The 22,050-nt window shown below is 38.9% G+C and overlaps 1 protein-coding gene across 5 annotated transcripts in view; it reads right to left on the bottom strand.

Annotated features, from left to right (window-relative positions):
• Positions 1 to 744: 744 nt before the first annotated feature.
• Positions 745 to 22,050, bottom strand: part of INPP4B (inositol polyphosphate-4-phosphatase type II B) — an 807,880-nt gene continuing 786,574 nt past the window's right edge. For 2 of the 5 annotated variants that reach the window (XM_032857128.1, XM_032857121.1), the window contains one exon: positions 7,701 to 7,974. In XM_032857128.1, coding sequence (XP_032713019.1) covers positions 7,800 to 7,974 — 175 coding nt within the window. In that variant the 3' untranslated portion in view covers positions 7,701 to 7,799. Of the gene's footprint in view, positions 6,542 to 7,699; positions 7,975 to 22,050 lie in introns of those variants that run through there. The other 3 variants (XM_032857109.1, XM_032857097.1, XM_032857105.1) reach the window with 3 other exon arrangements.

Genomic DNA, 22,050 nt, shown 5'->3' with positions numbered 1-22,050 from the left:
GGAGGTTTAAGACAGCAGAGCACTCCCGCTTCTGGTTTGACGGTAGGCAGCATTTTGCCCTAATTCATTACGCATTGTCCCACCATGAGGCTACCTACATACTGTTCCCGCTCAGATGTAGAAAGACATGTTAGTAGGAACATATATTAATGATGATGACATGACAGAAGGGGAACGTTTCCTGCTGCAGGGTCAGCAATGATTCTGAGCATTCTGAGCATTCTTGAAATGCTCCAGATGGCAAAACTCCCATTCTTTTTTTACATGCAAACAGGGGCCTCGTTTGGTAAATTTTTTGGCAACAAGATATAATTACAACTTTGGAATGTGCGTTCTAGTATCAGCTACTCTAATGAGTTATGAATGATCAGATCCAGGTAGCCTGTAAGGAGAAGTTAGTTCGTGTGCTCAAGTGACTCCACCAGCATCTGGGCTACAAAGATCAGTGATTTGCCCAGTGTTGAAGCATTGACATCTGGTTCTTGAACTTTTTTTCTAGACCTTGGCTGATCTTATTCCTACAGAATGGCAAGCCTTAAGGATACATTCTGCTAGTGAATATGGGACTAACCTAGAATCGATGTAAAATTTGCACTGTAATTGTGGTCTAGCCAAAAACTAGTCTATTGTCTTTGAACGATTATTTAGGACACTCTTCTGCTATATAAATTAGCTTTTAGACATTGCTGCGCTGATGAAAATGAAAAAAAAATGTGTGATAGGGAGAAAAAGACGGAAACAGAAAAAAATAAAAATCACATTTATTTAAACAAAAATATACACACAGTGTACAATGAATATGGTTTACATGGAACAATAAAATAAAATGATTTTTCTTCAAATGCCAGTATAACGTGATCTAACCTATCTCTGCCCCATTTCCTAGGAATACACATTATTGGCTCATCTAGAATATATACTTAACATAAAAAGAAAACAAATGCCGCCATTTCAGATAAGTACCACAAGAGTCTGAAAATTAAGTGTTAGGTTAAACAATATAATAAAATATTCACATGAGAAGTATATGTGTACAAAGAACACATTTGTGCAAGGAAACGGGAGTGTCTCTCCACTTACACATGTGTGGGGCCTGCCTTTGAAAAGTTTGAAAAGTACTTTGACATCAAATATTGTTTTAATATTGACAGTGATATAAAAACAACATAGGACCTATATCAATGGGAAAGCAATCTTGCTAATACGTGCGTCAATATTGCCTGCTAGACAATGAAATCGTACCAAGTGATCATTAGAGTTGGACTGCTGGGTTATGTATGCTCTTTTGTGACTGTAGAGTCATTTCAGTGATTTTAGGAAGCCTGTGAATATATTCATGCTATGAGTAGGAAAGTGCAACATCATCTTAAGGAACTCAGTTTACTAAAAGATAAACAAGGTCTGGCTTATCAGGAACCATTGCTTGTGTTAGGCCTTCTCTTTCTTGATATTCACTCTCTGGGGACTATACTTCATTGTGAGCCTTTTATTCTTTTTTTGATTTATAATTCTAAATGTTCACATAATCTATGATATTCAAGCTGAGGACAGCTAATTGCATGTACAATTTATTTTTTGGCTGATATTACCTTATAATTCTTTTTCTTACTTCCTTTGTACTAGTAGCCAGAGAGGCTTTGTTTCTTTGACATCAGAAATACTTTAGACTCTCTTATGTGCTTAGAAATAAGATTTGAAGACTGATTAATGTGCACCATGACTCAGAAAGTAAAAATCCAAATTTCCATACCTTAACTTGATACCTAATTGGTTCACAATATTTTATCTAAACACTGATTTTATTTTCCTCTTCTTAAAGATAGTTTTGTTATAGGTAGCATCTATGTGGGTAGAAAGTTCTAACTTAGAACTGCCAAAGAAACAAAGGATGTAATATATTGGGACTTTCTTTGTAAAGCAATAAAATATAAATATGGGGGGGGAAAGCATAGCTTCTGCTGACTGCAGCTGTGCTAAATGAATGTCAATTCACACTAAAATTGTCAATCAACCACACAACGCTCAGCAAATCATTCTCTTCAGTGGTGCATTATTTGTAAAGCCTCCAGCTATTAGGGATGCTTTGTGTTCAACAGGCTCGCTTCCCTTCCTAACTGCTGATCATGGTTTTTCTCGGGCCAGTTTCTTAAATCTGTGATAAACATTAATTTATTTCCTAAAGATTACAAAAGGTGCCCTGCATATTGAATTAGACAATTGATATGCCATCCTGCTTGGAAATCAAACATCTAAAACATCTGTAATGTTCTAGCATACTGCCAGAGTTTAATTTGCCTAATCTAACAGTGTGGATTTCAACCAAACTATACTTATTAGAATCTGGACACAGTGATATGGTACCATTTTTCCTGCATTTAGAAAATGCTAAAATTATAAACTTAAAAACTTATACTAAAGCACATTTTTGGTGATATTCTAATTAGGCTAACATTTCTCTGAATTTAGCCCATGGTTGTTATTGCTTATGCTAAGGCTGCATTGCTAAGATTTCCCTTGCAGAACATCAAGAGAGATACATTTTTAAATGCATCTGTATGAGTATATAATTTAATTATGAAGAACATATAAACATCAAATATTACTTATAGTCTAATAGTTGTTTTTAAAAAGGGGAACAACCAAAACAAAATTGTAGCCATCTGAAGATGCCTGATTGCACTTAATAGTATATTAATACTTTCATAATGTTTTCAATTATTTGTTGTTTGCTGGAGAAAAAAGGTGGAATTCAGTTGTATGCTGGTAAATGTTTACAACTGGTTTTCCAGGAATTAAAGGTCCCAGTTTGCAGCACTGGGTCATTTTTGGATGTAAATACTCCCACTGTGGTCAATTTCAAGCTGCCCACCTGATGTTTCTGGGTGTGGAGTCAGGAAGAGATGCAGAGTAGTCCATGATGATACAGTGTTTCCACTGTGCAGAGATAATGGACATAAATAACCTCAGAAGCACAGGTAAAGAGTAAAATGAAGGAAAAAAAATTAGGAAGTAGTAAGTTTTGATCATGATCCTTATTTTTAATAAAATGTATTTAATTGCTTTTGATAATTTAATAATTCATGATGGTGTGTTTAACAACCGGCTCACAAATTTCCTGAAAATTTAATGAGAGTTAAATTTAATTTAACTCTCATGAGTCTGCATGAGTCAGTTCTAGTGCACCACTGGTATCCTTTCTCCTTGGTTCATGCATCATACTTTACACAAGGAGGGGCTTGATTTGTTGGGAAGGAAAGCATTACTCCATACAGATCTTTTTCTTTTCCACTCAGAGTCTTATTTCATGCAAAATACCATATGTAGTGGAGGGGGGAAAAGGGGAAAAAAGGAAAGTATCTTCCACCCAGATGCTGGCTTTTAAGACTTCACAGATTTTCAGAACAAAAACAGGGATCTGTCTTATAAAGTAAGAACTGGAGGTTAGTCACATGCTATACTGCTCTAATTAGTTAGTTGGTCATTTTAGCACAATTTGTCAGCAGGATCAAATTGTGGCTCTGACTCATGGGATTACTGGACTGACTAAACACCAAAGGATTGTTTTAGTAGGATACAGACAAGATCCAAGACGATATTTACAAAGAAAAAAAAGAAAAACCAAACAACCATGTGGGAAATTAACGAATGCATCCAAATGTGGGTCTGCTTCATTCAAATATTTGAAACTTTAATGCTGAGCTGTTTAGTGGTACATTTTCAGGCTCTGGGTCTTTTGTCACTGGGTCAAACATAATCAAGATTTCGCCTTCCCTTGTTTTTAAATATGTTTTCTGTAGAACTCTGCAAACAGCTCTACAGAATTGATATCTGCATTTGATAACTACATTAGAGGGAAACATATTTTTAGCCAACAAATTTTTTTATCTTGTTTGGAAATGTCATTTTCTTGGTTCAGTTTCTGGCTCAATCTGATCTCTTGAAATAGGTCTGCTCGTGTATATTTTAAATAAAAAGAGAGGAAAGCATGACTAGGCTGTGTTTTTACAAAGGAGATCTTAAAACTTTCTAACATTTGGTCTTTGATCTAGGAAACTGCAAAAAGTTAAGAAATAGTGAGGTGGATTTCCAATGGTACTTGGACTAGCTCTCAGGAAGGGAGCCGTATTGCTGTTGGTATGAAACATGAATTTTCTTGGTTAAATCCACTTTTAACAGTATGCACAGATACAGGCTTTATAAAGGGAAAGGCAGATGACTCTGCTAATAATTAAAGAAAACTTCTATGGATTTGTATTGCAGTAATCTCCAGCTTTTGAGACGTCTCTATCAGAACTTACTAAAAAAGAAAGAAAATATATCTTTGGGATATCTTCCCCAAATAGAAGACCCTACTTATTGATTTTCTATTTAATAAATATTTTTTTCTGTATCTGAGTCAAGAGTTCTCATTTTTAAAAATACAAACAAAAATGACTTTATAAGAGTATTTACAAGACGATACATTTTCATTTAAGGTCTCTTGGAACACAGACCACTCTTTGATATACTGAACGAGGCTTCATTGTTACTCAAGGAAACCTCTGTCATCCCAACCTCTTTATTTAAATCCAATGGGATCATGGAAATAACCCAAATCCTATCATTTTCAAATAAAATTGACCAACTCAAAAATTTTATTTAATCACTGAAATGGAGAATGAAGCATAAGGGAGAACACCAAGAAACTTGGTCCGTAAATAGATCCATAGTACACAGCATCTTTTTATTGAAAAACCTGGAAACTGTTTGTAGATGACCTCAAATACAATGCCCACAAGTCACTAGCTAAAATAATGGATTGAAAGTTCTAGTATGAAAGGCGCCAAACAGTTATCAAAAATTTGTAGCAATCTGAAAAACCCAACATGAACCTAGAGATCTGCTTGGAGTCCTTAGTTCAATAGACATCTTAGCCAAGAAGCTGTCACACTAGCTATGAAAAAAACCCATAATATCACCCACTGAATGTGGGCACAGCCAGGAGAGGTCTACGTAACAGCCCTCCAGCATTTCCAAGGGGAGATTTATGCTCTGGATAGCATACTCTTCCAATGAATGAGGAAAAAGAATAAACTCAACATCTGGAGAAAACAGGTTTCATTTATTCAGACCATTATACTCCAAGGCTCAATTCTGGCAATAAATGCCAAATTCTATTTAACTAACTAGCATTCTCCCACAATTTTCATGTATATTTTTAGCATGGCAATTTGGAGAATAGACAATCCACAGGCCAGGAAGGTAAGAAGAGATTGTAATCATGGTTCTAAAATTATCTAGGTGGATGACTGGGGTGCATCTCTTCCTGGTGCTTTAATTTACCCAATTACATTGGCCTTATACAAGATGATCTCCAAAGCAATTTCTAATTTGGAATTTTGGAAAACCTATGGTGCAATTTTCTGGAGAATAAATTCCAAATTCAGGTTACCAGAAATAATTGTTTGAGTTTATCATTAGTTATGGCTGCATAGGTCTTAAAATGTTTATTCACATATGGTCATCTACGCCAGACACGCACACTTCCGCCATCTATATTCTGTAACAAGAGGACTATTGGGAAACATCACAAAGATAGTTTATTGACTCTTATGAACTTGGCTACATAAAGTTCAGGCTGATGGGGATTTTCACATTTGACATCAGCAGGCTGATCATCTTTCATTTCCTTGCAGTAGCTGTTCCTCGTCGTGTTTTTTCTACTAAACTATTCAACTTTTTCTATCACCACTTCTGTAATGGGGTCACATGACTCTCATCAGAGTTTTGAAAAGATACCATGTTGGGGAAAAGTCTCTCACCGTGTTGCTAACACTGTCATCTACCTGTGCGGGAGGACTGGTCTCATCTTGCCCAGAGGCCCCAAGTCTTTACAAGCACACCAGCAACCCGCTTCTGCCGTCAAGTTCATGCGTTGATGTTACCGAATTTTAATTCACTGGAAAAATATTTTCCAAGTCCCACACATGGGCTCTAAGTTTACATGTAAGAACAGCTGTGGAATAACATGTCTGAGTCTCCCTCCCCTTTTCCCCTCTCCTGTCTTCGCTTTGGAGGTCGAGAGCCCCTCTTTGAGTCACCTGTCCTACCTCTGTGGCAGCCTACATTTCCTCAGAATGCCTCTGGCTGAGGGACTCCATGAATGAAATGTCCCCGTCCTGAGCTGATCTCAGCCAGCGAGGGGCGATGCATTGAGACCAAGAACTAGAATCACAATGTTACTTGACATTTTGTAAATGGATTTCTTTCAGAGTAATATGCTAACACCTAATTCAAATAATGCCTAGATCTGGACAAACATCCCTGATCACCTCCCTCCACAAATTCGTGACAGTAAAAAAGTTAAAAGGGTGGAGATTATCCAACTGAAGCGTGTTTGTGTTCCTGTTTATTTGCATGTTGGTAAAGTTAGGTGTCAGCTTTTCCATAAGTCCCCTCTGGAGGTCGGTAGTATTTGGGGAAAGCCATCAGCTGTAGCATGTTGAAAGCATACTTCCTGCATTTGACATTCTTCAGTACATTCTCTATGCGGCATCCTTCTCTGGTGAAAGGGGAAAAAGTACAACTTCATGAAACACAGAATAAATAAATATGCTTTATTTGTTCAATGCAGAGTTGCAGCAACAGTCCAAGTAAAAATAACAAAGATTCAACTCTACATTTTTTTTTTTTTTCCCACAAATGATGATACATCTTACAAAGTTAAATCCTAGGCCAGGCCCAATACCGTTATTGCCCTCGGAAAGAGATGATTCAAGTCTCTTTGCTCTTAACAGATATTTAAGGTTTAATAAACTCTTTAAATATAATTTGCTCCACAATACAGCTTCACTTTAGTCTCATAAATATATCTGCCTTTTTTTTAAATAACTTTTCCACAAATTAACTTCTCAGTCTCTTTAAAACACATTAAAATCTACATGTAGCCCTAAGGATGCAGGTTCTAAGAATAAGGCATTTAATTGATTAAGTCTGGCCCTATAGATTTTTAAAGGAAAATTTCATCTCTATTTTACTTCATTATTTTAGCTGTGCAACGAAGAGAAGAATGGCTTTCCCAACAGCCTGGTCCAAGTCTCCGCTTTATAAAGGAAGGGGGCTTGTGCACAGACAGTACAAAAGTCACAGGTGCTGAAAATGGCGTGTGGGACACGAACAAGACCTGGTTAAAAAGAATAGAAAAGTACTCCGAGAGCCAAATCAACCCAAACAATAGTTACAAACAGGTTAATTTAATTACAAAACATAAAGAGCCACTCTCTCCATAAAATTGGGTGACAGTGAAAGGTCAATTGAAGCCAAGAACTAACATAACTCACAGGTTAAGGAATCAAACAGAAGGTTCTATCAGCGGACGGCAACAATGATATTAGCACAGTGGAAATCAAGTCTGGAACCTCCCACATCTCTAAAACTTGTCTCAGGGTTTCAACGCATTGTGCCAATTCATTCTTAATTGTTTTTGATAAACTGAATGGGAAGAGAAATGGGAGGTGCAGAACTTCAAGCTTTCAGGATTCTGTTCTTTGTCTTATTCCCAAGACAGTAATTTAAAAATTCTTTTGAGCTAGTTAACAGCGGGAAATACTTTTCCATGAACAAAAGAGCAAAATAATTCCCTTAATGCATAGTATTACTTTTTGTAGATTTTTAGGAAAAACAAACAAAACACAATTCAAACATTTGGTTTTTTTTTTTTAAATTCTGTGAATTTGAAAATGTAGAAATATTACAGCATCACCTCCCGTAATTTAAAGTCCATTGTCATTTGTAGAAAAGAAAGGAATACAACATAAAACTTATTGGTATTTGGCTAATAGTAACGCAAGACTTAGAATAAGCCACACAACTAGCAGATGTGAGCTGACAAGCAGCAAGGCGACAGGATAGAAGTGTCGAGAAGTTGGCTTGTTATCAGTTAGACAGCCTGTTTCGGGATCATCGGATTCATTCAGTGCTCCCTGGGTTTGTCTGCTGTTAAACAGGGGTGGGGAGGGGGAGTCAGGGGAGAAAAGAAAATAGTATAGCATTCACACAGGAAAGAAACTCAACCTTAAATATCCTGAAATACAACACATTATGTTACATAACACAGCTGTTTCAGATGGAGTTTTTATGCTAAACAGCCCCCAAAGCATCCTGCGCATCTTTTTCTTCCTGTACTACATTGACAACTGCATTTAAAAAAAAGGAGATTCCTTTTGCTTTTTGTGCAAGAGGGAAGAGAGAGACACTAAGATGATATTCACGTGGGCTGAATGTGTATGTACTGGGAAGAGTCCATCGCATAAGCATAACAGCACCAATCAATAAGACTACATGAATAAAACTAAAATATGGATCAACCCATAAAAAATAATCTGATAAATACATCTTCGGAAAACAAAATGAGAAACACAGTATGTAGTGAGGCAAACGGACATTCCTGGCACCTTGAAACACACCATCTATTGTCACTATACTACATAATGCATTTACAGTTATAAAAATGATCTGTGGAAATGGTTTGGTGTTTAAAATGAATGAAACACCCGACATGTCATCCTTGCCAGCCATACGATTCATTGAACAAAACCCGACTCAGCACCCTCCTGTTAGCTCAGCTCAGGAACTATGTGTTCTGCTGCTCATCTTACTTAGATGAGGTCGAATCTATCTCCAACGGACTCCTGATCTGAAAAGAGATCCGTATCTGCAGAGCGACTCTTTGAAAAAGAACAGATTTTCTGTGCACGTGAAAAATGGTCGTTGGTAATCGGGCTTAAAAAAGTGGCAGCCAGGGACCCCTGGGTGGCTCAGTTGGTTAAGCGGCTGCCTTCGGCTCAGGTCGTGATCCCAGGGTGCTGGGATCGAGTCCCACATCGGGCTCCTTGCTCGGCGGGGAGCCTGCTTCTCCCTCTGCCTCTGCCTGCCTCTCTGTCTGCCTGTGCTCGCTCGCTCTCTCTCCCTCTGTCCCTGACAAATAAATAAATAAAATCTTAAAAAAAAAAAAAGTGGCAGCCATCGTGGCACATCTGAAATCTGCCATGCTCATGTGAGTCGAAAATAAAAATTCTAGGTTCTATTTCATCAGTTGTCAGAATTTTCAGAATTTTAGTCACAGGTGTCCATTTCAATCTCAGGTGTCAAGGCATGGTTTGATCTTGATGAGCTCCTCCAGGTTTTTCCTCCAGGCAGAAAACTGGTTGTTACTCAGTCTCAGGAAGAGTGCCATGCGCACCAGCCCCCGAGCTTCCAGGCCCCCTTCAACCAGGTGTGGCCCCTGAAAACCTCCGACACAGGCACTCGTGATGAGGCATTTCACCGCGTCACTGGCCACACGGGCAGCAGCGGTGAGAATTACTTTTGAGCATCTGTCTGACTTAGTTTAAAGCATTCGTTCAGTCATGTTGTGCTGTGCTCTGGTGTTTCCTTGTTCTTTGGGAAGATCTAAGGACTCTGGAGCCAGGGACAATGTTAAATAGCAGCATCTCTGAATAAGATGCATGGTTTATTGAGCAAGAGGAGTTATTCTGGACTTGCATAATTCCCACTGTCAACCATATGAGTGACCTGGTTGCCTGTTCAGCATTCTATGGCACATTAGGTAGGAAATAGGCAGTAGGTTTTATTATATTTAATTTAATATTTATTTATTTATTTTTAAAAGATTTTATTTATTTATTTGACAGAGAAAGACCCAGGGAGAGAGGGAACACAAGCAGGGAGAGTGAGAGAGGAAGAAGCAGGCTTCCTGCTGAGCAGGGAGCCCGATGCGGGGCTCTATTCCAGGACACTGAGATCATGACCTGAGCTGAAGGCAGATGCTTAAGGACTGAGCCACCCAGGTGCTCCTAGGCAGTAGGTTTTTTTGTAGTATTTTTGTGATTAGGAAAAGCTTCCTTGCCTAATATTATTTCTCTGATATCACTACCATTCCCTCCCGTCCAGTTTTAAGGTGAAAGTTATCTGTAGCAAATCTTAACTTTGTTGAAACCTTGTTGCCTCCCAGTGTTCCCTGTTAGGAGACAAGTGTAGTCTCCTAGATCAACCCTACCTCTCTGTCATCTATCAATCATATTATAAATATTATATTCTGATTACAAATTTAGGTTAAATAGTAACCACGATCGATCAATATAATAGTATAGAAACACTCTCTCCCTCTGGAACTGCCTGTAGATAGGATCTGGCTAAGGAGTACACTACTGGCCAAAAAGTAAGTTGAAAGGATTTTGTGAAGTCCTTAATCCAAATACAGGGGAATAATTTGTACTAGATTTAAAAACAAAAACAAAAATAAAACAAGACACAAAAACCTGCCAGAGCACATTTCACATTTTCCAGTCTACTGAATTTGCCTTAGAAGTGAAAATTACTAAATTAAAAGGTTGTGGTTTTTTGTTTTGTTTCTGGAAAGATAGTTTTATAATTGAATCACTTTATTGTTTACTGACTTCCTTCTCTGGAGATTAGAATAATATAGGAAAAAAAGGCCTCACACATAATAATTCCATTATTCAGCTAGAATTGAAAGCCACGTGGTGGGGGCGGCTGCCACGGAACGTAAGGCTTGAGGCCCTGGACGATGTCGCAATGTGGTCACGGGTGCTAGTGGGGCTGTCTCCTTCTTTCTACTAAGAATAGCACAGATGGTCATTCCTCATAACCACAAATGAGTTTTTAAGCACTCTGCAAGCGTAAACTGCAAAGGATGTCTATGTATTGATATTGAGTAATGATATTAGGAATTTCCTCACCAGCAGATTATGAAAAACAACTAATTAGTGACTGCCTTGCAAGGTGTCCTGACCAACTAGAGTCGCTCATTTTAACCGTCATTGGTAGATCGCCATGGAAAAAATTACCATGTTGCCGCCACTGAAAATGTGACATGATCAGTCATTTAAGGGCAGTTACTGAATCTGCAGGATAGAAAATGATTTTTTTTTTCTTTACAGACCTGACAAAGCCATCACTTAAAAACAAGTAAAAAGATATGTCTCACTTTTAAATACATCACTGCTACCTGAGGAAACATTTCCTTAAATAAAACCCAATGTGCATGACTTGATGATATTCGTGTTTTTCTCCCTCTTTTCTGTGGGTGGCTAGGGTGTATGGTGGATCACATGTCCCCCAAGGCAGGTACCCTCTCAAACCACCCAGATCGCTAAAAACAAAAGCAAGAGTCTTCCTGTCTTCCCCTGCTGGGTTATCATTCATGAAGAGTTGTGCTATTTGGTACTTTATTCCTTTAACTGTTAGAGCTCTTCCAGCTCCCCCAAAGGAAAATTCCCAATTAATACTAAATTGAAATTGAAAAACATTTCCTCTGACCAGAAAGCTGATTTCCTCCTGTGCTAAAATGAGATCACTTCACATTTAATTATATCCAAGTTGGGGGCTGTGGGCACACCATCTTGAAATTATGAGCTAAGATTTTAAAGCCAATATTTTATAGAGCTTTACTTGATTCCACAATCACCTGATAAATCAATCTTAATCTTAATAGAGCACCATGTTTTAGGCCCTGGATTGCTGGGTTGCATCAGATTTTAAGTCTGTTGATCTGTTGAAAAGTGAATATAATGTAGGACTCTTTGAGACGGGTACAGAAATCATAGACTCATAGATTCTCGGGGGTAAAAGTGACTTCAGAAAATCTCCAAGTTGAACTGCACATTTTACAGATGAGAAACTAAATGTGAAGGCCTTGCCAATGCTTTACAATAATAATTGCAGGGAAAGGACCCTGAGAATGTAGTTAGCCTGCTTCGCAGCTTGCTTATATGGTAGTCTGATAAAATAAGGGGAGAAAGATTTCTTGTGTTAATTTAGATCAAGGTCCTGAAATTTAAAACTCAAAATACTTTTAAATGTCAAATTACCAAAACTTTCCAAACATTTAATTTAAAACTAGAATATCAGAAGTATATTTCTAGGACTTTTAAGAAACTGTACAACTATTTAAATACAGGGAAAATTTTGATAAAACAATGTCAGAGGTGGGATAATTTCTGGTGGCCTAGAAGGAAGATTAGCCTTTGTGGCCACTGGATCACTGGCCACGTTTAAGATGGTTTCTTCATTCTAACTGGTTTTCAGAATCTAATTCAAAATATATTATAAGAAAAGCCCCTAATTGAAGAAATTACTCAGAAGATGTAAGACCTTGTCACTCCTTTGAATGTCCAGGTCATAGAGTGTTTCTGGTCTTCTTGGACAAGTTTGGTATAAAAGAAAGAGCAGTATTAAGCAAAACAGAACCTCGAAGGAAGCAGGAGTCCTCCCCATAGGACACTGCATGCATTTCCGAACAGGACATGTTTTGAGGAGGGGGAGTAGCATATGAATGAGAGGATACCAGAGCCTAATAACCAGGACGTGATGGTGAGCTGAGGAGCCCGGCTTACCAGAGAAGACGAAGATGGAAGATGTTGAGAATCAGAAGCGCTCCATTGGCTTAGAGAAGAGAAAAAAATGAAGAGGTTGATTTCAGAGACTCAGTTTTTCTAGTGTAAAGTCTGGGCTACCTTGGGAAGCAAAGAGAGTTTGTTGGAAGTAAAGAAAAAGATCTCCCTTGCATTATGTCCTACCCTGCGAAGGCGGCTTTCTAGACGTTACCTGGTTTATTTCTTACAAACAGCCAAACTGGTCGGTGTTATTATCTCCAAGGGCCCACAAGGGTCACAAAACTTGTTCAAGAGGCAGATGGGGGATTATTATCCCTGTCTGTCTAGTGGAAAAATCATATTCCTCTCACTTTATGACTGAGTTCCTTCAAGGACAAGGTTTCTTGCTCCCTCTGAAGCTGGCAGGTGTGATTTCTTGCTAGTTATTACATTACAGTAAGTGACTTCTAAAATTACTTTCATCTCTACCTTCCTGTGATTCTTTGATTCTATTCAAACATAACGGTAGCACTCTAGAGATGCATGTTTTTTTCTACTAACATAATAGGTGACAGTTCAATAAGAGCTAATTGAGGCAGGGAGCAAAAAACAAAGAACGCCAAGCACGCTGACGCTGTGTTCGGTCTCTAAAGGTGTTCTTACTCATTCTTACCTATTTTCAGAATTTTTTTAAAAATGTGACTTACTTGACTATTTTGATTTAATTTCTCCCTGGTATCACTTTTTGTACTCTTCTTCCACTTCACTCTTTTAGTTTTATAAAGTGTCCGGAAAATAGGAATAGCCTCTTATCAGAGGAGAAGAGAGGCTCCACAGAGTTACACTTTCAGAGAGTATCTAAACATTGCTTTGAAGAGACAGAAAGTACATATGTCCAGAAAAACAACTCAAGAAAAGACAGGAAAGTGCCTTGGTATCAAGTCTAAATATGCTTTATATTAATTTGCGGGGGGCTCGAACTCTTGACCCTGAGATCAAGACGTGAGCTGAAATCAAAAGTTGGATGCTTTAACTGACTGAGCCACTCAGAGGTTCATAAAGAAAAAAAGAAAGGAGGGGGACATAATGAGTAGAAAGTATAATTGCTTCCATCAGATGATTATCAGAGAACTGATTCCAGTTTTGATCTTAGAATTTTAGAAAGAAGAATATTTGGATGAGATCCAGTAAGAAATATCATAAATGATTAAAGGACTAAAGAAAAAAGCATAAGCTTTTTAAGGTTAATTTTATTTGGATAAGACAAGACTAATATGCAATGTGATCACTGTATTTACATGTATGTAAGACAGTAGTAAAATCATTTTTGAGGTATTATTTTGTGTTCTCTTACATTTTAGGCTGTAAACTAAAGCATGTGTCCCAGGGATTTTAGCAGTGCTGGAAGTGAGAGCTGCCTGAACTAAGTAGACCCGCCCTTCCTTAATCTCATGACAGAGAAAATGTGAGGTGGCCAATGAGGGGGAAAAGGATCTTTGAGGGTGGGGAGAGAAAAGAGAGGGAGAGGGAGAAGGAAAGGGAAGGGATAGAGAGACACATAAAGACAAAGAGCACTAATTGGGAAGAAGACAAAAGGACAAATTTTGGTGTGGGGGGAGTGAAGCCTTCTGCATGGGTGTCTGGGGACAAAGAACAACCAGAGGGGGAGGGAAGCTGGATGCATCCAGGCAAGATGGCCCTCAGTCCTGTCACTGGTCTTGTCAAAGATTCCCTTATCTTGAGTTTGGCTTGGATGTAATGAAATAAAGAGGCGTGAAGTTACCACAATGAATAGGAAATGGGCACATCAGTGGCTAATGACTGATACAGACAAGTTCTAGAAGTTTCAGTGCAAGGTAAAACCTGTGGCAAGAGGAAGGCTCAAAATAACAGAGACTGACTTTCCATCAGTCTGGCTGGAGAGGAACCGAAATGAAGAATGACATTTGTTTAAAAAAATTTCTTTAACAGACCTGTACCCCTGGGGGGAAAAATATATTATATGTTTATAAAAAATAAAATTAAAAAAAATTTCTTTAAAAGAAACAAAACAAAAACACATTTCATCTTATGTACCTTAGTGGGCAGATAAATAAGGAAATTCTACAAAGAAATAAGTACACAGATGTAGATATAGACCCATAACTCATTTCCTATTTCCCATGCAACTTAACTAGTTTTTCTTTGTACGGGAATGCCAACAAGATGACTTAGCTTTAATTGCTTCAGAGTAACAGTCAGAAGAAAGGAAACCAGTCCCTAAAAAACATTCTGTGAGTGTACTTGCTCCTTTGGTACTTAAAAATATAAACAACCACTGTCTCACTGCTCCAGTGTGCCACTCTCCTGGAGCTAGGGATAATTTTTATCCCCAAGTTAAGAGAAAATTAACATGCCCAAAATAAGCACCAGACCAGGAATCACGAGGTAAATCAACTGCCAGCTAGCTTCCCTTGTGGAGCTGGGGACCAGGTAGAGCAGGCGGCCTGACTCCAGGGGTGGCCCTTAAGCTCTCAAATAAAAATCAAAGTCCATATATACCGAAAAATTATAGCCGATGTTATTCTGATAGTAGCCTGGAAAATGTAGCAGCTAGCGATAGCAACAAATAAATATCAGGACTTGCATAAAAGTAAAGAAAATCAGTTCAGTTCTCTCCTTACCTAACTGGTTAAACTTCTATTTCTTTAAAAGGGAATGTTAGGGGCACCAGGGTGGCTCAGTCTTTAAGCGGCTGCCTTCGGCTCAGGTCATGATCCCAGAGTCCTAGGATCCAGTCCCACATGGGGCTCCCTGCTCAGCAGGAAGCCTGCTTCTCCCTGTCCCACTCCCCCGGATTGTGTTCCCTCTCTCGCTATGTCTCTCTCTGTTAAATAAATAAATATAATCTTTAAAAATAAATAAATAACTAAAAGGGAATGTTAACATCTACCCAATCAGATCATTATGAGATGATGCAAAGGCACTTACACATTTGCAAGAGTAAAAATCATTAAACTCAAAATTCTGCCTTGCCCCTCATGCTAAATTTCAGCCCTTGTGCAGACAGTGAGTTCCTCGACAAGACGTGTTCCAGCTCTTTCTCCTCCCTTTCTTGCCAATGTTGAGGTGCCCCAGGATTTAGGACAGTAAGCTTTACTTTCCTATACTGTAGATATGTTCCCTCAGGGGTTTCAGCTAGTCTCTTGACTATCCCATCATTTTGTGCTGACAAATCTGAAATCTCTGTAGTTTAGACCTCTTCTCTGGATTATAGACACAACTAGCACATCTTCACTTGGATGCCAACAGACATTCTAAGATTATAAAGGGGGGCGCAATCTGCCGCTCCCAAATATGCCACATTGGAAAAGGATTACCTTGAGCTAAAGGCACTTAAAAAAGAGCATGTGCAAGAGGGATGCCCTGACCTTTTCTTTTCTTCTCCAGAACAGGAATAAAACTCCCATGGGGAAGTCGCCCTTCACTTATGAGGAGAAGCAAACATTCTTATTGCAGGAGATGGGGAGTCAATGCTCACATTTCTCTACAGAGAATTCTATGCAACAGACCTAAGGGAAATCATTCTTCCCTTCCGTTAACTTACCCCGTATTTTAGTTACTTTCGCACAATTTCCTCTCTTTCTTCAGTCTAGTATAAAAACATCTAGGTTTTGACACTTCATTGGGTTCATTTTTTGGCAAAGCTTTCCACGTACCTGTGAAATCTGTATGCTTTTCTGTTTGTCTTAGGGCAACTTAATTCTCAGGCCCAGCCAGAGACTCTAAGACGGTAGAGGAAAAGTTTTGCCTCTCATGATTTCAAGGCCAAATCTTCTGTCTACCTCTTCTGCCACCATACCAAATCAGCCCCTTCTCTTCCTTCTCAGCACAGGAAAGGACCCTCACCTACTCTCAGACATTCATGGTAAGCATCTCAGAACTCCCAGATTCTTCTGCTTTCTGTAAAACACCCCACCTCCATCCATCAACCAGTCAGACCAGTTCGCACCATCTTCACTGCACAGCCTGACTGATCCACTGTGGTCTGTGGCCTTGCTCTTGTATCAACAGAAGCAGTTTTCCTGCCTTCACTCTGACTTCGCTATTAAGTTTCACTAAATCCTGGTGTATCCATTTACGCATACCGTAAGCAAAACCAATGCACTCTTCTTTTTTTTTTTTTTAAGATTTTACTTATTTATCTTACAGAGAGAGAGATCACAGGTAGGCAGAGCGGCAGGCAGAGAGTGGGGGGTGGGGGAGCAGGCTCCCCTCTGAGCATAGAGCCCGACAGGGGCTCTATCTTAGGACCCTGAGACCATGACCTGAGCCGAAGGCAGAGGCTTGACCCACTGAGACACCCAGACACCACTCTAGTTGCTTTCTAAAAACATTTCCTGGAGAACGTTAGAGAATGAAAATCCAGCTGCATCCTAGCTGCCCACAGCTCGTCAAAATAGCAGCGGTGCTTACTTAGCCATCTACAGGGAGGTGGAACTATTTTTAGCTGCTCAGCCCTGAGACGGAAGCTCCTGAATCTCAAGGAGGAAGTTCAGCTACATCCTTCTGTTCCATAGTCTGTTCTGGGTTTCCTAGGTTTAGATCCCCTCCCACCACTGTCGGTGCCATGGTATCACGGTCAGCTGAATGAATGCTGTCAACCTTTCTCAGAGATGCTGTCCTGCTTTTGGGCTCCCTTGTTCCATCTGAAATGGACAGAGTTGAGTACGAACCAACTCAACATCCTAGTGTTATGCATTCCCAGACATTCACTTTGGCCCAGTCTTTGAACAGGACCCTCCAAAAGAATCCATTCAGCTTTTGTCCCAGCACTGTTCAAGTGTTCGTCATCTGCTCTAGAAGGACAGGTTCTCTCTCTTTTCCCACCTTCCAGTTTTTCCCATTTTTATTTCCCAGTTTTCCCTTTACTCTCACCATTCCCTGCAGATGGTATAACAGTATGAAGCTACAATTTATGTTATTAACTCTTAAAAGTGAAGGCTTATGAAAATCCTAGGAAAAGAGAGTAAGATACATTTGAGAATCTTAGAATTTAGTTTCTGGATACAAGTACATGGTTAAAACCAATATGACTTACATAACTTTGAAAAGGGCAGAATATAAAATATGAAATATACCAAGGAAGAATAACCTCAAGGTATAACTAAAAATAGTTTACATATATTATCATTAATCCCTGCTACAGAGATCCCAAAGTCAGGGACAACTTCTTAGGAAAATAGACTTTTGTGATGGACAGTTAGGGTGAATAGAATTTCAAGGGCTAGAAATTAGGTGAGATTGGGTGAATGTAAATTACAAGAAAAGGTGTGAAAATGAGAATGTCAGGTGCATTTGGGAATGACCCATAGTCTGCTTTGGTTATAATAATGGGGCAGCAAGGAAATCAATAAAGGCAGGGAAACTGAATTAAAAAGAAAATTAATTTCTTTTTTGTTACTTATTTTAGGCATTTGCTAAAATAAACACCTACTTTGCTTAATGAAATTCAGCCACAGTGTTTTGAAAAAAGATGGGGCTATTTCACAAATGTTTGTGATTGACAGCAAAAACTTAGACCTTACTCTCTAGAAGGGAGGTGGGTTCCTGAGCAGCAGGGTGGTGAGATTAGCTATGTGTCGTAGGGCAGCAGGGGGCAGCAGTAGAAGGAGGGTTTGAGCCAGGACTGCAGCAGGGGTGGGATAAACTGGAGATAAGGAGGAACCCAATTAGGAGGCTATTTGAATAGTCAAGGGGAGAAATGATGAGGGCTTGGGCTTGGGAGTGAAGGGGAAGGGTAAAGAGTTGCAGATTCTAAAACAAATAATAAAAAAAAAATAGGGTATATGTTAAGAGTTTAGATAGGGAAAGATCAAGGAGAGGAAGAGTTAATAAAATAAGGTTTTAGGGGAAAATGCATTCTACTTAAATATGCTATATTTGACACAAGACTTCAGTTAAATACGTGTCATGAAAGCTCTAGACTATATCTAGATTATGTAGTTCTATACCCTAAGTTTGGAACTTTCCTGAAAAACATTTCCTGAAAAATGTTTCTCCCACACGGAGAGTACATGATGAGTAGAGACAAGAATTGAAGACAAAACTCTGCGGAATGACTGCATTTGAAAAGCCCATGAGAAAGGAGGCAGAATAGACAGTAACACAGAAAACAGTCATAGAATCAAAGAAAAAAAAAAGGTGTAATCAATGAGTCGAATCTGCAGCAGGAGCAAGGAGGTTGCAAAGTAAATAAAGGTCACCAGATTCAATAATTACGTGGCTTGTAGTCTTTGAGTTTCAGTAGAATTTTCAGAGCAGAAATTAGTTTACAAATAACGAATGAATGAGTAGTGAAGCATGGAAGCATTCTATTCTATTTCAACTATGTCCAGAGCCTTGACAGTGGAAAGAAGAAGGAAGTCAGCACAGAGTCTCAAAGGGTCAATAGGATTAATGAAACTGCTAGGATTTGTGAGGTAGGTATGCTTGGAGGAACAAAGGAAAAAGGAAATAGGGAGATCCAAGAATATGGGATAGTTGGCTATCTTTTTCAGAGGAAAAAAAATAGATATTTATGGGCTGAGGACTAGCCACAAAATAGACAGCTTTCACTGTTTATCAAAAAAGTCCTGGGACGCCTGCATGGCTCAGTTGGTTAAGCGGCTGCCTTCAGTTCAGGTCATGATCCCAGAGTCTTGGGATCGAGTCCCACATCGGGCTCCTTGCTCAGCAGGGAGCCTGCTTCTCCCTCTGCTTCTGCCGGCCACTCTATCTGCCTGTGCTCACCCTTGCTCTCTCTCTCTCTCTCTGATAAATAAATAAATAAAAATCTTTAAAAAAGTCCTAAAACAAAGTCCTTACTAAGTTGGGGTCCACTAGCTTCAAAGCATTCCCTGATTCATCTGAACATGGACTTGAAGATAAATGTGTCCAGGTGCTAGAGGAAGGGAATGAGGGGAAGTAACCAAATTAGAAGCTTCATCTCTATTTTGTGACACAACCAGAATTTTTTGCAATATATTCTCATTGGTTTAGCAAGCAAATAAAGCCAAGATGAAATTTATAATCCTCTAATGATCAGTGTCCCAATAAATTAGAACATCTATGTTACTGATCATGTGTTTGGAGTAGCATCTTTGCATATACTTTTGAAGCTCATTGTCATTTGGTCCCAAGGGTTCACACTTTACATTCACATATAGATTCCAAAACAGCATGTATTTCTGCTCAACTGACTCTTTCTTCACAAGGTTATGTGGGGGGAAACCTCCCTATGATTGTACAAACATAAACACTACCAATCTGAAGCCTTTTATCTATACAAATGATAATCAAAGTGACTATGCTAGAATGCATTATTCTCCTCCCCTTTTAATATCTAATCCTGTTAATGACCTTAGTTATCTAGATTTTGTGCCCAGGGGATGACTCCTGCCTGATTCTGGTCATTGGGAAGGTCTTCTAACTGGCTTCCTAGAACTTCACCATTTATTTAGGGTTGATAAATGATCTTAAAAGATGTTCAGCCAGGGGTGTTTGGGTGGCTCAGTCAGTTGAGCATCTGACTCTCGATTGCCCCTCAGTTCATGATCTCAGGGTGGTTGAGATAAACCCAGTGTCATTTTCCACGCTCAGCGTGGAGTCTGCACGAGAGTCTCTTTCTCCCTCCCCCACTGCCCCCACCTCTTGCTCTAAATAAATAAATAAATAAAATCTTAAAGAAAAAATATTCAGCTGTTTTCTACTGACCAGAGACTTACTTGCTCCTGTTTTTCCGTTTAGTGCTGAGTATTTCTTTTTCCTTTTTAAAATGATATTGTCCCAGTGTAAGTTCTAGTCGCTTGACTATGGATCTTGATTAATTTCCCTTTTTGATCTGTACCCCTCAGTCCCTCTAATGATATAGAACATAACTCCAGGAAAATAACATTTCCTAAGATATCTGTGATGAAATAAGTTGAGGGAATGCTGGCTTAAAAACTCAAAGACATACGTTTATTTACTTATTTATTTATTTATGAAACACTCTTAAGTATTGACTTTGTGCCTTGAATAGTGTGAACTGATTACAGTCTAAGAGGATTAGAAAAGAGGGGCACTGATGTAGGAAAGGTTGATTAATCCTGAAATGACAGAGGCCCCTAAACTTCAGGCTATAAAATTTTGTCATCACTCTCTATGCAGCAAGGAGAGACATGATTAGTGCTGAACTTCAGGAAGTAGACTGGAAGGCAAGAGATTAGAGAAAAGAGAACAGTTAAGAGATTACTGCAGAGGTCTGGGTGAAAAGTTATAAGGCTCTGGAGTAAAGCAGGAGAAATACAAATGCATGAGAGGCCATATCTGAAACAGAGGGCGTGTGGTGAATCAACGTCCTAGGGAACCTGCCTTATGTGAATTATAATAGAGGTAGCCATTATAAATCATAAGATCCAGGAGAGAGTGTTTGATCTTAGATCAATTTTTCCCCTTCACTGTCCCCTTTTGTAACTATGCCGACACAGATAATCAGGCTGAGTCTGAGGACTCATCATTTCTGACACTTGCAACAATTTTCTACAATAGTTCTTGAAACAGCTGTGTTGTTTGCCAAATAGATGGCTATCTGGGAGAGTACAAAATATCACTCACAGCCAACTGTGGTAATTGCTTACAGTTAACTTTTTGATTAAAATTAAAATAAAAATGTGTCAGTAGTTTCATTATAGTAGAACCAAGAGAATATTTAGGACACAACAGGTTTTTGTTTTTTTGTTTTTTTCCTGTCCATTTGGTTCATGCTTTGTTGTACTTCGGTCAGAAATCAAACTCTGTATTGACTCTCTTCTGTTCAACTGAGTAAGACACAAAGACACAGACCTTAGAAAAAAGGCTATTTTTCCCCTCTTATTTTTGACTTGTTTAGGGTCCCTCTAATTTGCTTACCGCTTTTCCTCAACTCAGATTGTTGGAGCCTAAAGGGACCTTAGAGATCACCGGGTCCAACACCTTCATTTTTCAGATGAGAAAGCAGAGGCCTCCAGAGCAAGACAAGGATCTGTTTAGTAGTCCATGGGGTATAGAGCTGGGATTGTGGCAGAACAATTAGATTGATGATATTCTTCAGCTCTCACACAATGAGACAGGACTTTCTCTCAGTCTCCATCTCTAATAGGAAGGAGTCACTTTCTCACTTCTCGGATTTTATAGATTGTGAGGACATGGTGTCCAGCACATTCCTATACAGAAATGTTCTCAGGGTTGGGAGGAAGTGGAGCTGAATACCATGTGTATGACTTGTCCTGATCTTTCTGTTCCTCAACAATCCCTATGGCATTTCAGTTCCTTTTTCTAGACTATCATGGTGCAGAATTAAACTTTCTCAATCTATCTCTATAGCTGCTCTTTTTTCCAACTTATAAAACTATTGAGAATTCCAGGAAGAAAATTAAGGAATGGGTTCATATAACTCCGATTCATAAAATCATCAGCTAAGCTTATAGAATGTTAGTAAGAAAAGTTACCATTTATCGAATACAAATTATTTTACAAAGGCTAGTCACCTCGTGCCAATGATCTTCAACCTTCATACTACTACTATAAAGGAAGTATAAAGATGCATTTTGCAAAAGGGAAAACTCAGAAATATCCAAGATTACATCAGCAATAAGAGGTAAAGACAGTTTGAATCTCATTCCTTCTGACTCCTATG

This window comes from Lontra canadensis, unplaced genomic scaffold (assembly GCF_010015895.1).
Source record: "Lontra canadensis isolate GAN:19392208 unplaced genomic scaffold, GSC_riverotter_1.0 scaffold1, whole genome shotgun sequence".
In the NCBI taxonomy this organism is placed as follows: domain Eukaryota; kingdom Metazoa; phylum Chordata; class Mammalia; order Carnivora; family Mustelidae; genus Lontra; species Lontra canadensis.
This window is presented reverse-complemented; position numbering and strand designations above follow the sequence as displayed.